The sequence below is a fragment of the Melanotaenia boesemani genome, chromosome 14 (assembly GCF_017639745.1).
Source record: "Melanotaenia boesemani isolate fMelBoe1 chromosome 14, fMelBoe1.pri, whole genome shotgun sequence".
Lineage (NCBI taxonomy): Eukaryota > Metazoa > Chordata > Actinopteri > Atheriniformes > Melanotaeniidae > Melanotaenia > Melanotaenia boesemani.
In genome coordinates, this window is record NC_055695.1 from 19,877,741 (window position 1) to 19,895,239 (window position 17,499).

Genomic DNA, 17,499 nt, shown 5'->3' on the forward strand with positions numbered 1-17,499 from the left:
TTCTAGGGATAGAAAAAAACGGCCTAACATTGCTATTACAACGGCTCATTTATCGATGGAAAGTCTGTTTATGTTTTTATTATAGGGCAACGTGACTGCAAAATCTGATTGGCTGTCATCTAGACCATCATGAATGTAAGTGGAAGCTTATTGGTTCATTGTTTTTTAGGGCGGTGCTTCATGTTGCTACGTCCCCACCTTTTGTCGTTGTTCAGCAGCTGCCTTCAAATTGGAAAGTCCCTCACAGTTAACATAGGTTCCGGGCTAGACAACTACGGCCAGCTTTGTCATTTTAAATGAGGGACAGTGATATTTCCACCGTTTTGTGCCGTCCATAGATATAAAGTTGTGGTTGGTTCTCTAAGCCGTGGTTTTGCTGCTAACCAAGTATATGCAACCCTCCGAGTGCTAGCTAGTGTTAGCAGGCTAGCTTTTTGTGTGGCTAGTTGCTAGCTGAGGGATGTTTTGTTGTTGTTTAACTAGGCAGCCCTCCCGTCGTTTGGGAGAGGAGATTCATCAGCTGTGAATAGAAAAACGCCCTCTCTGCACCTTCCCATCCACTGGCATTTTCTGTTAAAGTGAGCTGCTAATTTCACATTTAGTAAAGCGACACATATACAAGGGAGAGTTTGATTGAAGAGGGAGGAGATGGGAAACTGTTTGAAATCTCCGACTTCGGATGATATTTCTTTGCTGCATGAATCGCAATCGGACCGGGCCAGCTACGGAGACGGTGCTGACCCCGATCAAGAGCCACCGCCCCCATATCAGGTAACCTTTACCAACTATTTTAGATAAGACACTTAACCAGCTAGCTGTTGCGTTTAGTCACAATGTTTATCAGAGTACATTAAATACCCGAACCTTCGTGAGTTATGTATGTGACAGGTCTGGTTACGTCTACCAGTTTGATTTTGGCTACTCCAAGCTTTAAGCAGCCGATGGCAAAGAAGATGTGGATAAACTGTTGTTTGACAAGCATTATGTGAATATTGATCAGCTGTGTACAGATCCAACAGCACCCTTGGGCAGCAACCCAACCCACTGACCCCGTCCCTTCACGGCATTGAAACTAATCCGCTTAGTTATATCCCAAGGTCCTGTCTCTGTGCACAATTTCCCTAAAAACATATTAGAAATCACCCTTCGCTGTTAATTACAGACTTCATTCAAACACACTGAATCAAGTCGTTTTGGCTGATTTTAAAGTGACAGCGAACAAAGACACACATCTGTAATGTACTACAAATCACACTATGTCCTTTAGCTTTGATTTAAGGGAAAACAGAACCAACAGAACCAAGACAGTCCAGCAAGACTTTTGTATTCTTGGAAAAGGCGACTTTCCCAACTTTCCTAACTGCTCCTTTGACTGGTCACCCCCAGGCAACAACTTTGTGTAGTTTCCCTATTTACTTAATTAGATCCTCTACAGATAGACCAGGTCATGTTGTAACTACAAATATTTTGTGTTAACCATATTATCGGTGTTTTCTGCATCAAGGGGTAGTTGTTATGTGTTATTTAAGGAATTCGCAGAGAGTTTGCCGTTACTAGGTCAAGCCAAGGCTCATCTGTAGGTTTAAGATAAGTATTTTTTATCCATGAGAGACTGAATACTATGCCAGTTCAGTTCATCAAGAGTAGTTATTATAGTAAGGTACATATTTATGCTATTTACAATTAATATAATGTAAAAACTTTTCCTGAAAACTCTTTCCTAGAGTGATTAAAACCAAAAAGGGAAAGCTGCACGTCTTCTGGTATTGTATTTAAAAATGATACTTTTCAAACCTGAATAAAAAATGCACAAAGTAGACGTAGAGGTTGCTGATTTCAAAATATCATAAACGCAGATTATTTTCTATTGATAATGCATAAAGCTTGCGACTAAAAATGTTGAGCTGCATGCATTTTGACCAATTTTAAACTGACTACTAGATATTTGTGGTAATAGCTTTCACAGTGTCACCATTATTTGTAAAGTCATTGACCTGGCTTTGTTGTTGGGGTTCTGCAACACTTTTTAGGTGTGTGATACATGCCAAAGTCACATCAAGAGCAAGGTCAGGGGTCAGGCTTTGTCAATGGAACATGGCATTGTAAAGAGATCTTTATGTCCCTCACTTCACCTATTAGGGATTTTAATTTTGAGTCAACTAGTTTTGCAAGATCACTATCTTGAGAGACTTTTATGTCATGCTCCAGGCTACGCATTTGTGGACAAGTCATGGTTGTTATGCCTCCTAGTAATGTTAAGGAAGTCTATGGCATCAGTTATGTAAAAAATATCACATTTCTAATCTATGAAAAGATAAAAGAAATCCCCCTTTCCCCAGGTTTTTAAAAATATGTTTTTTGCTTAACATTTGGAAAGAGTTTTATTTGCTTTCTGGCTCTTTAATGCAGTTTATTCATGCGAGTGGTTTATGTTTGCTTCATTCAAAGTGGGTCATTCATCCAATTGTATTTTTTCATGTATTTTTTTAAACAATTCCCCAGACATTTCTGTGTTGTAAAGCATGTGGTACATCAGAATAGATGAGTGTATTCCAACACAGTTATTTTATATCCACCAGTAACGTTAAAACATTTTTAGACATGACAATTGTTTGTTTTATTTCCAATCACTTCCGAGGCTGAAAAAGGATTTTTTTAAGCCATTTGTAACAGCTGAAATAACAGAGACAGGATGTGAAACATAGGAGGAAAGTAAATCTGATTTAAATTGACCATGGACTTGCATATTTCCAGTAACTCTGGTTCATTATGTTTTTTCTTCTCCAGTGTTGTGCTCACACGTTTCTGAAGACAGGTTCAACTTAGGCCGTCACTGCTGAGCTAGTTCACAAAATGTAAAGCTTTAATAAATGTAGAGAGGTCTGTATAAAAGCTACTTTTAACTGCAGATTAATAACATTTGTCATTTTGTGCCACTCATAGCAAAGCGTTGGAGTGGTTCATTATTTAAACAGGGTTAGTGTTCCTTGTTATTATTATGTGTCAGTATTATTACAAATATGCCATTTCCATTGTGTAATTAGGTCGGCCAGCTGTGATTATTGAGAAGAGTTTAGCGAACAACACAGGAATTGTGCAGTGGAAGAGCTTTTACTGAGCTTTACATTGTGTTGACAAACTTTGTGTGCAGTGTGTTTATGCTGACAAAGTTTCATAAGAGAGTTAACTAATAAGTTAAAACCTACTTATAAAAGACTCTGTCAGACCTGCCAGCTTCTCCCTGGTGCACAGTAATCACCACCTTCACAATCTTAATCCTTCCTGAGAACACATTTTTACTATGCTTAAAGTGGCTCTATTATGCTAATTTATTTTAATATGCAAGTCCACAAGGGCATGAATCAATTCAACATTTTTTACATAGACTTTTATTTATTTTATATTGATCCTCTCAAATCAGCTTCTGCCAGAAACAAGCAGAATGAGACTCGTCCGCCCTGAGCCCTGCCTCCCCTGATGCAGGCTGCTTCTGACTGGTCAACTGCAGGGAGTAGTTGTTGGGAGTGCTTACTGTTTTCATTATAGAAACACCGGCAGAACTCATAAACTAACAAAAGTAATATAAATACTCAGTAAACAATGTCAGCACAAAACATACAGCCATCATAGACTGTATATAAAAGATGGACTGAGCCTCTGTGACGTCACCCGTAGGTTTCTGAAGAGCAAAAGTGAAACTCGTTGGGAAGTTCCCACCATCGCCATCTTGGCAGCGTCATACCTGCCGTCGCTCCCAGAAAATACAAAAATGGGCAAAGTGGCGGAGCTGAGAGGGGGCTGTGAGTGTGGGGGTGGATGATTGACGTCTATCAAACTCTGAGCTGCCTGTAGCTAAGAGCTAACTGAGCCAATTCGGATATAACGTGAGCTAACCAGCTAATGAAGGTAGGTGGGCTAAAGCTAAGGCACACTGTTAGCTGGCTAAAAACCGCAGTTGTGCTACACTCTCCCTTCTTGCCTCGGATATTGGGTACATGTCAATCAAAAGGACACGCCCCTAATTATGCCAGATTTCAAGATTAAATAACATCCAAACAGATGAGTTAGAAAATAATTCAAAAAATGAAAATAAAGATAAAAATAATCCTAAAATGTTTTTTTTTTTTTTTTTTTTTTTTAACCAGGCTTTAAACATGTTTATTTCTGCTGTGAAGTTGGTCTTTTTAACATGGGAGTCTATGGGGATTTGCTCTGTTTTGGAGCCAGCCCCTAGCGAATGAGGAGTGAACTACAATTTTTTGCACATCCGCATAGGCTTCACATTTCACCGCCGGAGGTTGCTGCTTGACAGCCATACATGTTGAACCCTGAAAATGAGAGTGAACAACAATCCACAGCAAGGAATGCAGCGGGACACATCTGTTTGGTAAAGACTCTGCTTACCAGCTATAGTCCGATATAACGTCGTTTGCGGTCCTAAAGGGATTAAAACAACTTTGTAAACAAATGTTTACCTCAACAATATTCTCTGTGTTCACTTACAAACTGGCCAGAATATTTACTGGCAAATGTTTTCTGGCCATAAAGGAGAACATGAAAAAGTCTTCTTAACTTCCATATTCTGTCTGAACTGACTGTGGAAAAACTGAAGGGATGAAAAAAAAAAACTGCTTTACTGCAAAAAAGTTTGATAACAATGTCACATTATAGCAATGTTTCTTGATTTTCCAGCAATGGAACAATAAAGTTCAATAGTGAAGTTGAAAATAACATAATTGTTTACATGTTTATGATGTTTGTCAGTATCAGGACATTCAGATTGATTTATGAAATAATTATAAACAGGTTGTATTCATTAATGAAGGAAGTAGCACTGTGCAGTAGGGCTGCAACTAATGACTATTCTGATGGTCAATTAGTTACCAACTATTAAAATGACTAGTCGACCAAATGGATTATGTATCTTATAATTATTAAATGGATCTTATTTCACTTTCAGCTTTGAAATCTTGCATAAGGATGTTATGTAAGTCCGACCTGCCTCGTCTTTAAATGTTCGAGCATTGCAGGTACACAAGGTCCGTTTTACAAATCTAACATGTATTTAATTTATTTTGTAAGTTTAACTTGAAGTTGACGTCCTCTGCCGCCGTTCTGTTCCCCGTTCAGCCTCCATATTTTTCCCCTGGTGGACTTTATTGCACATGTGCAACTCTCAGCAGACATAGGTAGGAAGACGATGTCCCACGCTGTAGTTTTTTTTTTTTTTTTGCAGACAATAGTTAATGGGTAAATTATTTGTCGACTATTTTTATTGTCGACTATTGTCGACAGCGTCGACTAATCATTGCAGCCCTACTGTGCATTGAAAACTGAGGATGCAACACAATGGTGCATCACTGAATCAAATCAAATCGTTGACAAGATAATCATAATTAAATCGTATAAACACACAAAGGCTCAATCCCAAACTGCCCACTACACACTACCCCTTCACTACTGAGTGTCACTCCCAATGAATTCACACTCACAGCTGTGGAGAGTACTTTGATTAGAGGGGGATTGTATAAATAATAGGTATGTGCCGATACCAGTAGCGGGCATCGGTCCAATACTATGTGCGTGTACTCCTACTCTGTATTCATAAAAGTGCTCTGATGCTACAAAACCAATACCAAAGTGAAAAAAAATAGTGCTGACAAACCTAACACGTTAATACAAAGAGATTAATCTGTGGAATTCAGACGCATTTTTAAAAATGCATTAATGCATAATCCACCAAAAAACACTAAACTAGGTGAAGAGTTTGAGGCCGAACCACATGTTAGCTAACATGACATTAAAGCACTCCTAGCTTCTAGCTCCTATTTAACAAAGGTATTACTCATGCCATAGTAAAAACCAGAACTTAGCATTATCTCTGCAAAAAAAAAACTTATTTTAGGCATGCAGGTGCTTTGTCATAGAAGTTAAAAGAATCCACCTGAAACTTTAGAAATTTAGAAGATGACTGTAAGATGACACATATCCCACAATTAACCACTCAGTTGTCACCAGTGAACTGTAATGGGATTTATTAGTACTCTTATCGGTACTCAGTATCTGCAAGTTCTCAAATGTAAGTACTTGTACTTAGTTTGTAAAACTGTGGTATTGGTGCATCCCAATTAAATAAGATGGGCAGGAATGGGATGCCCTCTTCCCTCCACCAAAAAAGGAAAGCACTTGTTGCCATGGCAACACAGCCACCCCAAATTTCTTTTTCAACAAGTCTTTCAACTCATTACCATTTCACATTTTCAATCAATCAAACGAATGCTGCTAATTGTGCTTACATCATTACAAACATCAGCATAAAGTATATGTGATAGTTTTGTTTTATCTTCCTAAACCTTTTGTGATTTTCTGTCAGTGTGACATACATGCAGGACACATGCAGAACTCACATTTGAAGGCTGTTTTTTCCTCCATTTTGCCATCTTGTGTGGATAGATGAAAGAAAACCCTTCAGGAAAATGTTGCATTGCTTCTGTTTGAGAAATTACATGTTTTCCTTTTTTATTTTTTTTATAGCATCATTGCTATATTTGTTTGGTGTAAACAAATCACAACTGTCTGTTTCACTCTATCATGGCCTAGATTCTTTGTAGGAGCCCAGTCTTGTAAGCTTTATCATAAAAATTTGCTTGGGCAGTCTGGTGAATGAATCCAAACACAAGCTCAAGTTAAAATTTGCTCATCTCATTTGCTGATGTTGACTTCTTGCTTAGCAACTAATATTTGAGCAAGTAAAAACAAATAACAGCTATGGCTTTCATCATTACATTAGCTTAAAATTACCTGAAGTATAGCAAAAGCTAACAGGAGGAGAAGGACCCCAACCAACTGAAGAAATGACATCTTCAAACTCTGGCATGCTTTTCTCAGCTCTTTTTGATTTCAACAAATGGCTTATAAGTAACTTTTGCATGCAATACCAAGCAAACAGGGCAATACCACCAGAAACCTGCAACCAGCAAAAGGAACAAACCACAGAAGAAAATCAGGAACAGGACGAAGAAGATAAAGACAAGGACAACAACTTTGAAAGGCTGTGTCAGATGTTTTGGGTGGTTGCAAACAACTTTATAGTGGAGCATTACCACCACTAACCGGTGTCTGAACTCTGAATTCAGCACTGCCCACTAGTGGATGAGTTGACTTCATTGCCATGGCAACATAAAAGAGCATAAAAAGCATGAAGGGCAGCGACATATAACAACACTTGAAATGGACGTACCTATTTCATACATAAGGGAGCATAAATGGGTCTTTAGCCACAGCATATGTTGCAATATACTTCAATTTGTCACTTGTGCTGCTACTACTTGTCACATAATAATATATAGCGTATGAAACTCGCCTCATCTTTAGTCGGCTTGATTATTGTAACACTATTTTTACAGGTTCTACCTAAAAAATCAATTAGACACCTGCAGCTGATTCAGAACTCAGCTGCTCGAATCCTCACTAAGACCAAGAAAGTGGACTACATCAGTCCAGCTCTGAGGTCTTTACACTGGCTGCCTGTTCGTCAGAGAATAGACTTCAAAGTTCTGCTGCTGGTCTATAAAGCTCTGAATGGTTTAGGACCAAAATACATCAGTGACCTCTTGGCCCAGTATGAACTTACCAGACCCCTCAGGTCATCTGGATCCAGTTTCTTATCAGTTCCCAGAGTCAGAACCAGACATGGAGAAGCTGCATTCGGCTTCTATGCTCCACATGTCTGGAACAAACTCCCAGAAAGCCTCAGATCAGCTGAAACACTCAGTTTATTTAAATCAAGGTTAAAGACCCACCTGTTCTCTGCTGCATTTCAGTAGTTTTTATTATAAGTCAAAATCGACATCCGGTTCTTTTAAGCTGGAATCTTGTTTTAATATTGTCTTTCCCCACATTGAAACTTTATTTCTGGCATTTTATTAATTTTATTTTAGCATCTTCCTTCTGTTTTTATTTCGTTAATTGCATTTCTTTTTATATTTGTTTTCTAATGCACTTGTATTGCTTTCTGCACCCTGCTGTAATGTTTTATGTAAAGCACTTTGAATTGTCTTGTACCTCCTTGCAGATGCAGTGTGCAGACTTTGTAGTGGTGAGGGGTGAATAGATGAAAGAATGTTGAAACTAAGTAGATAAGATCAGTCCTCTGAGCCTTTTAATGTTTTGTCAAAATGAGCGAGTGTGTGTTTCATATGAGCTGGGGAGTCAACAAAACAGAACAGTGTGTGGTCTAAATAGTAGCTGTAGTTATGCCCATATGTTTGTGTGCAGATGTGTGTGCTACGTAGACCATGTTGTGTGTTGAATGTAGTGATTCGGAGGGCAGCTGGTGAGAAGGGTGCCAACTCATCCCTGCATGTTTGCATTAGTTAGAGTTAATGTGTATTTGCATTTGGCTAGTGATGGGAACTGAAAACCAGTTCCAAATTTTTCAAAGCACCGGAATCGTACGCTACTAGGGCTATCAATGCCTCTATCAGTGCTGACAGGTGCAGCCAGCTTGCTGACTAAAAATAAACAATATCGGACAACAGGATGTGTTTATTGCACGGAAGAGCAATGAGAACATCTATGATCTACATTTCATTGAGAAACATAACATTGACACAAGCTCTATTGTCTGTATTTGGAGGAACCAATAGCAGTAACTGATCATAGGACAAATCTAAATCCTTTTGCAGAGAAGTACAAAACCTCTGCTACGTGCTTCTTATGCGAGTAGAGTACTTGCTGGAGATCTGACTGATGTGCAGCTTCTTTTAATTCAATCCAGGCATCAAATTAATGGACTAACTTCCTGCTTTCTATGGATGCCGGAGAGTTCATCACTGATAAACTGTGAGTTCCTCCATCCTGGTAAAAACATTCCTGCTGTGTCACTGTCTGTGGTCTTAATGTTTTAGGTTGAGAACTAAACTAAAGTACATCTGCTTTCGCTACAGCCTGATTGAGTTGTCTCATTCAGACATGGTGTTGCCAATGCAAACAGTCCATTTCTTACCCCTTACATACTGTGTTGCCAAAATATGGTCACAAAAACTCTGTGGCCAAGAAAGGTGGTGCCAACAAATGAGCTATTGTGCTGCAGGTCAGTGACAAGGTCTGTGGGTATATAATAAACAAAGGTTGTTATTCCTGACTGCTTACCCAAAGTGCTTAGACTATACCACTAGTGTTTTATGTTACCTTCCCACAGACTCATTTTAATCATTGTTGATCTGACAGCTTGCGGTGAGGTGAAACTATAAATTAAAATGTGTTAAAAGATTTTATTTTCACTTAATTTAGTCAGCTTCTATGTTTTTGCCCTTTTACATCACAATATTTTCTGTATTTGTCTGACTTTAATGAGGGACGTTTAACATATAACATGCGGGATAGTAGGCCTACTCTGAGACCTACTTCCTAAATTGATGAAGTAATGTGATACACACTTACAGTATTGTCAAATCATCACCCTATCTTGTTATTTAATCTATAAACACATCCTGTGATGCTGATGTGCATCCTTTTCTTCCTCCTATTGTTGTCCATGTTGCCTTTGTGCATGCTGACTTGAATTGTGTGCAGCTGTTGGCAGGTCTTGGTCTAAGATTTTGTTACTCTGTAGTTCCCATAAGAAGCTTAGATGTCAGAGCCTGCAAACGCTTCTAATTTCAGGTGTTGGTGGTGTTCTCTTAGATGCATACTAACAATTTTTAGGCAGTGCAAAATATACACCCACTTTTAGTAAATTTGATAATATACTACAAATGTTTTTTTTTGTTTGTTTTGTCATAATGCTGTTCTGTTAACAATTGCACACTTGAAATTGTGTCTGTCGTTCTTTTCCACGTTTTTCCTTAAATGTGGTGGCTGTTCTGGTATTTCTGTATCATTTTGGCACAACTGAGAGCTTTTAGTAGTGATCATTCATTTAAAAATGATATATGAATACATGCTGTTTTTTTTTCCTTGTAGTTTTCAGCTTTGCTTTTTGCAGAAACACATCCATCTTTCAAGTATCAAGAACTGAAAGTGTAAAATCACAGGAAATTTGTGTTAAAACCCCAAAAAACTGCTTATTTGTTCTATAAATTACTCAGTGATGTTGCAAGTGATAGGGTTTTATGCAGTTGTGATTTCTTTTTTCTTTTTTTTTTTTTCATGTCTTGGCTGCTCAGTCGTGCATAAATACACACTTTAGGCAAAATTCTTGGCTGTTGAGGGGTGTTGTTTTGCTTCTGATATGTGAGTGGGCTTCTGGAGCAATTTCTTGTTTGTTATTGAACTTGTGGGTTGAGAGTGCCTTTGCTTTCATTCGCTTACTTCTTTCCTCTATATTACTTTCAATTAGCAATGGATAATGGAGGAGGTAGACTAAATATCTTCCCTCTCTGTTTTAATTTTTTCTTGCTGTGTGCATCTGCTTTCCTTTCTATTTGCCTATTATTTTCACCTCTCTTCTCGCTCACCATTAGCTGCCTGGCAGGCTGACAGCTTTACGCTGCTGCTTGGCTCAGCAGCCTACAGCATGTTTGGCAGAGGAAACCAAGGTCTGCGTTTCAGTTCAGCCTGTGACCACCCACCATCTCTCCACCACTTGTATCTTTTTCACCCTCGCCACTTACACCTACCTTACTTACAGCCTCTGGTGCTCCTGGTCACCCTAAGGTCACTGAATTAGCTGTTGTCACAGCCTAGCTAAGAGCCATGTATTAAAAGAGAGAGACATAAGACAACAATTAAACTGCTGAGCATTGCACAGTTGAGGAGAGTACAGCTGCTGCCCCCCCTCTCTCAGGCCCTGTTTATAGCTTTTATCTTATTGTCTGACTGCAGTCTTTTTCTTTTGTTTTTTTTTTTTTTAGTATTTTTTATTTTCCACATTGACTAATGAAGTTACTGTCAGGGGAGCAGTAGACAGCCTCAGCTGTTAAGCAAAACTGCTGAGTCATTGGTACAGTTGTTGAACTGAGAGGCCAGCAGCTAGCTTGTCTAAGTCTATATTATGTCTCGTTAAAACTATTAAACATCTAAAGACAGCTTTCTAAAAGATAAAGTGAGATTGTGTTTCAAAAAGGCTTTCTATACCTAAGGTGCTATACACATTTTTCAACCAGTTGAAGTGAAGCATTGAATTTTACATACACACCCAGGTCATTGTAATAACTGCTGATGTAAATACATTTTCTTAAATTCTAGGAGTCATTAATTTTTGCCAATGTGGCGGTGAGATGGGCATTCAATTCTGTTCCAAGTTATGTTACAAAGGTCTTAAAATGTCTTAATTTAACTTGTAAAAATCTGTAGGAACCCTGTATTATGCTCAATAAAGCCAACCCAGCCCATGATTCTTATGTTAGGAATGGTTGATGAGTTTCACATTTTTTAAATTGCAATTTGATTTTTTAGAAAATGAGTAGTTTATTCAACTGACGTCTTTGATGTGTGACGGTCTTGTTTTAACCAGCACCTCGTAGTAATGTGCTACTACCACCACAAGGTGGTGTCAGTTTACCATGTTGTTTGCAAACTGCCAGGAAGCAAACAGAGAAATGGTTCATTGTTCCTACGCTCTGGTATTAACTGAGAGGTTTGATTTGGAATGTTTTAAAAATAAAAAAGGGCAAAAGACAACAACCCCAAAAAGTTTTGTGTAGAAGAAAATAAATGAAAATATGGTGTGATGCAACCTCTGCCACAGAAAGCTAGCACTAATCTACTATAGATGATTTTAGACATGAATATCTAAATTTATAAAGCATATTTATGGTGACTTTGGTGCTTATGAAGGCAAATTTAACTTGGACATTTCTGTGACTAACCCATTTTTTTAGGTTACAAATATTTGTGGTTGCAAATATATTTCTATGCATTAAATCTTTGTCATCCAGCTTCATTCAAGTAAATTGAGCATTTTGTCAAAAGGTCTGTGGAGTGGGGAAATTTAGGTGTGTGATGAGGGAGCTCAATTAATGGCATTGGACTTAGTCTTTGACCTGGCTTTTGAATTTTCTAAATCTACCTGACCTGTAGATTTAGTACTCTGTAAGAGACTGTGGGCTCATGTGGGACCACGAGGAAGCTGTGCATACATTGTGACTTCATAGAGAGGACAAGAATGTATGAGGAAAAAATGAAGGAAGATGAACAGAGTACAAAGTGACTCAGTTTAGTGAATGAAAAATAATTTATGGTGATGTTATTGGGCCTACTCAAATGTACTATGTTTTTCTTCTTCGTCAAGTGTAAGAAGAGTAGAACAAATAAAATAGATTATTCCATTTTAATATGTAATTTTTTGGAAAGCTTTCATTTCTACAAGCATGTACAACTTACTTTATACCTGTAGGAAATTAAACAATACTGTTTAATGGTCCCACTTTTTAGGTGTCTAAAGGCAAACTTTTCATTTGGTGGTTACTCTTATACACATTGTTACTTAATCTATCATCTACTTTATTTTATTTTATTTTATTAAGCACAAATATATTTTGTGAAATACTGGCAGATCCGAAACTGGGGTTGGGCTCTGACACAGTTTTTGTTATTTAAGGTGTTAACCAGAACATAGTGTAATTTTTGGGTAATTCCATCCAAATTCATTAATTCTTTCTTTCTTTTTTGTATTTGTCGGTGAGTAGTTCATTGCAAGATAAACACAATTAAATAAGAATAACATACACAAAAACATTCTGTGACTGCATAGGTGAGACTTCTGTGGGGGAACGCTGTTTTACAGCTGAGCTGTTCACTGAAACATCATCTTGGTGCTACAGACCTTTACAAGCCAGAACATAAGGGCTGAATCTTTGATAACACAACGGTGGACTTAGTTAAACTATTTATTTACATTAGTATTGAAATTCTGTTGAATTTAAATTATGTTCATGTTTTAGACTATTGTAATGCTTGATTGCATTTTTTTACTTTGTGTAAAGCACTTTAAGATGCAGTTGTGCTTAAAAGGTGCTATATAAATAAATTATTTACATACTTCTGAAACCTTTTTTTTTATTATTGTTTTTACTTTGAGATTTGTTTTACAAATGTAAAGTCCTGCTGTATAAATAAAGTGCATTATTTCTCTGAAAGTAACTGGAACTGTGTGTGAATGTACTTATGCATTACTTTTCATCAATTGATTGATTGATTGATTGACTCTTTTCAATCCAGTAAAATCAGTCACTTTCACCACACTTTAATCTTTGCCTTGTGGTTTGCTTGTCTCTGTGTAAAGCTCTGCAATCAGACAAAATGAAGGACTTGTCTTGTTACTTATTACTTATTTTCATTCTTGACCAAACTGCGGAGATGATGGAGCTTTAGCTGCTTTTTAGGTCCTTTCGCTTTGTAGAGGGGACTTTTAGGCTTGTTTGCATTTTTAAAAAATGCCTTGGTGCGGTCAACATTTCCCAGACACTTTTAAACTTTTGCCAGATGTATTTATATTGCAGCGAAGTCATTTTTTTCTCACTGAATATGAGTCAGCATGACATCATCAACTTTTTGTCGATGATGTCATGCTGACTTACATTCAGTGAGAACACTCCACAGTCTGTTCTATTCTACAGTCATTTGGCAGACACTTTTCTCCAAAGAGTCTCACATCTGAGAGCAAGAACAATACAAGCAAAAATTCAAACAGGAAGAGACTGTTGGCTGTTTGAAGCTGATGGGAAACACCACCACCTATGTCCAACTTTATACTTGATGAACTGCACCGTCATACTGTACATTCATAGAGAGAGTAGATATTTAGAAAGTTATGAGAGGCTGTGTAATAAAATGAGTGAAATTATGAAACGTTTAACTCTTAATCTAATACTTTCATTGTCTTTTGTCAAAGTGAAGTCTACTCATAAAGCTGGGACTTTATACAGCAATGCTAACTGATATTGTGTTGGTCAGTGGTGAGATTACTCCACCTCTTATTACTGAAACAAATATTTTTATCCCATTTCACATAATTGTTTCTGTGCATTAAACAAAATGAAGTTTTACAACTGTGGTTTATGTTCTAGACCTGACTTGACTTTTATCAAAAGTGATAATAAGACCAAATTTAGCTTCCCATGTTCAAATAAATTTGGCAGAAGTGCTTGATTGAACGAGTGAGTGAACAAGGTTATATATTATAGTCCAACAAGCTATTAGTCATTGGAAGGGCTGTGTAAAATTAAAGCGGTGTCACTGAGGTGTGTAAATGGACTAGTAAATAAATGTGACATGACAATTTCCCATAAATCCTTCCTTGCAGTCCCCACATCAACCAGTCTGCTATTTTCATGTTATGTAATTGTTAGGTTTCCTTTCATCAGACTGTTGTTTAGTCTGGTTTTCAAGTGGCTTCCTTTCTGTGTGCAGGAGCAGATCCATGTCCCTGTCTACCACCCAACACCCAGCCAGGCCCGACTTGCCACTCAGCTGACGGAAGAGGAGCAGGTCCGCATCGCCCAACGTATTGGACTCATCCAGCACTTGCCAAAAGGCGTGTATGACCCAGGGCGGGATGGCTCTGAGAAGAAGATCAGAGAGTAAGTAGAGACTTCAGCTCATGAGCACTTATATAATTACAATGACGTGAGTTTTAAAAAAAAATCCCCTTGAAGCTGCTTAGCTATGCCGTTTGATGCAAAGTTATCATACAAACCCAAATGCAGAACAAGGCAACATTTTGAAAGCATTCTTCAGTACATTAAAGGCTCTAAAATGTTTTTGAGAATACAACAAAACTGCTGGTGTGTTGATGATTTATAGACCAGGACATATCTCAAAATTTCATGGGGAATGTACACAAGGATTTAGTGAATTTTAAAATATATGAGGTAGAATTATATGAATTTAAATTAATTTAATTTTACTATGTAATCTGTCAAATTGCTGCATTTCAGTACTTTCTGCTCATATTCATATGACCACATTTTTGTATATGACGTTTGAAGGGGATTTGTTATGAATACCTCTGTATCTCAGACTTGTACACATAGTTTTTAACGTTAAGGACAGGGTGCTCATGAAGCACAGACAGTACAGTTTACAAACACTTGCTGCTGGCCCTCATCACAAGTCTAGACGTCTGCTAGTCAGAAAGACTGGACTTTTAAGGAGGAGTAGAAGCTAAAATGGGATATTTCCAGCAGAGGTGAAGCAAGGAGTTACTTAAATGTCTAGAAAGAAAAGATATCAGGATGAGAAATAAGAATTTTCTCTTTTAAACTGTGAAACTTGCAAAGCAGCATTAGTAGAAAAGCTTTTTAGAGGTGGAATTGAGTGTAATAAAACCCCAATAAGAACTTTAATAACCAAATCTGCCCTCACATCTCGGAGTTACTGTATCCATGTTAGCATTAACACTGCTGTAGTGCATATAAATGCTAGAGCAGTGAAGTTTGTATATTTTACTTTACTTTTTCCTGCATATCTGTGCTGTTTCAAAGTTAACAGTGTTGACCTCTGCAGGTGTGTCATCTGTATGATGGACTTTGTTTATGGAGATCCCATCCGGTTCCTGCCCTGCATGCACATCTACCACATGGACTGTATAGATGACTGGCTGATGAGATCTTTCACCTGCCCCTCCTGCATGGAGCCTGTGGACGCTGCACTGCTTTCTTCTTATGAGACCAACTGACAAGCACTCATGGACCACACTGGATGCGCACACATGTACACACCCACACAGAATATACACAAAACGTCCACCTTGGTAACTTGTTCCCTGGAGTAATAGGATGATCACAACAAAGCAGTTATGATGAACAAGATTGCATCCGTGTGTGTGCTAACATACATGCTTGAATGTGAGGGTGTGTGTGCAATTTCCTCAGCTGACCTGCTGGACAGGACTGCATCTGAGAAAGGACTGGTGGGATGAAGAGTGATGATGGTAAGGACGAATATAAGGAAGCTGGAGCGACAAAAGAGTTGAAGAGAGAAGCTGAAAGTCTGGGGTTGTGTGGAAGGAACGTGACAGGAAGTCAGTGGGTATGGGGACATTTTTGCAATCTACTATTAGCTGGTTTACACACAAGTGTACACAGTTCTTTAAAGTATCCTGAAATGCGTCAGAATCATTTCACCTCCATCACTGTTTTGTTTTATTGGACTGCTGATGACTCATAACACAAGACAAAGTGGAAAGTGTTTTCTTTCAGGGGATCTTCCTGTTGCAGAATCATATGTACTTCAAAAACACAGATACAGAATTGGTTGTAGATCAGACCCCAGATGGATATTACTAGACTTATGTTTCTTCTGACAGAGCACAGGCCTCCTCTTGTCTTCAGCACACAGACCTTGATTTGTCTCTGTACAGATCTTTCCTGTGAAAAATAAGATTGTTTGATGGAGTAATTAGTTGATTGTCCTGTGGCTTTGTGAAATCTGTTCCTTGTTCATTTTGCCAGTCAACATAAGGGCTCTGTCGAACTAGTGTTTACCAACAACGCAGACATGACAAAAGGTAATGCAGTGTGTGTGTGTGTGTGTGTGCGTATGCTTTACTTACTATTATGATGGCTAGCCGGTTCCTGTTAAGATTCTGCATCCTTGATCATCAGCCAAAGCACATGTTGACTAGTCAAAAAAAAATAAATGTATTAGTTATTTGCACTTCTCAGTCAGACGTCTTACAAGAGGATCATGTTCATTCGATAATTATTTCATTCTTATACATTTACAATAAAGTTGTAATGATTTGTATTGAAATTAGGAGTGGGTACCTAACATATGACAGGTGTCATTCATTAAAAACCTAAATTAGTTTAAAATTGTATGCACTTGTGAATTTCTAAGGATATTTTAAAATACGGATTGGGCTAATTTATTGTGTTTGCAAAGAAACTGTCAGCTGAGAAAATAGTAACGTTGCCAGATGAAGTTTTGACTGTGTTGTCACTTTAAATGTGTTTAAAGTGCATTAATATCCATTTTAAGTTGATTTATTACCTTAACATCAAGTGACCTCAATCTGAACTATTTCCTTGCCGCATTTTATGGTCTCTTTTGCCCAAGTCACCCAATTAAATACAAAAGCACAAAGACATTCATTGTTCAGTTGTATTTTCATAATTGAGAATCCCTGCAGGAAATCCTTTGAGTGCCACGGGCATGATACAGATAAATGATATGCCTTCAATGACTTGAGTATGTGTGTGCATACCTGCAAACATGTGTGTTTAAAGATTTTATGGCAACTGTGTGTTTTGGGAAAGTTGGTCTTTGGACACATAGGCCGCAGTCAGCACCTTAGATTTTGCACAGTACGTCAGTGGACTGTATCTCTCTGTTTTATTCAGTCCTCCATCAAGATGGAGCTTCATGGCCTTAGGTTACAAATGAGAGAAGGTTTAGGACCAGCTGCTAAAACACAAAGTCCAGTTAAGTTTAGGAAAATTAGAAGCAGAGAGGAGCAAGAACTGTTGACATCACAAATTCTGTTGCTGAGCTGTGGCTCATTGTACATGTCAGGAGGATTACTGAAGGCCTGTCAAACATTGTTCTACTTCA

The 17,499-nt window shown here is 38.0% G+C and overlaps 1 protein-coding gene across 1 annotated transcript in view; it reads left to right on the forward strand.

Annotated features, from left to right (window-relative positions):
* Positions 1-205: 205 nt before the first annotated feature.
* rnf11b (ring finger protein 11b) overlaps positions 206-17,499 on the forward strand; it is a 17,977-nt gene continuing 683 nt past the window's right edge. Inside the window, exons 1-3 of the mRNA XM_042007112.1 lie at positions 206-771; positions 14,356-14,525; positions 15,451-17,499. The exon at positions 15,451-17,499 is cut by the window's right edge and continues 683 nt beyond it. Coding sequence (XP_041863046.1) covers positions 649-771; positions 14,356-14,525; positions 15,451-15,622 — 465 coding nt within the window. The 5' untranslated portion in view covers positions 206-648 and the 3' untranslated portion in view covers positions 15,623-17,499. The remainder of the gene's footprint in view (positions 772-14,355; positions 14,526-15,450) is intronic.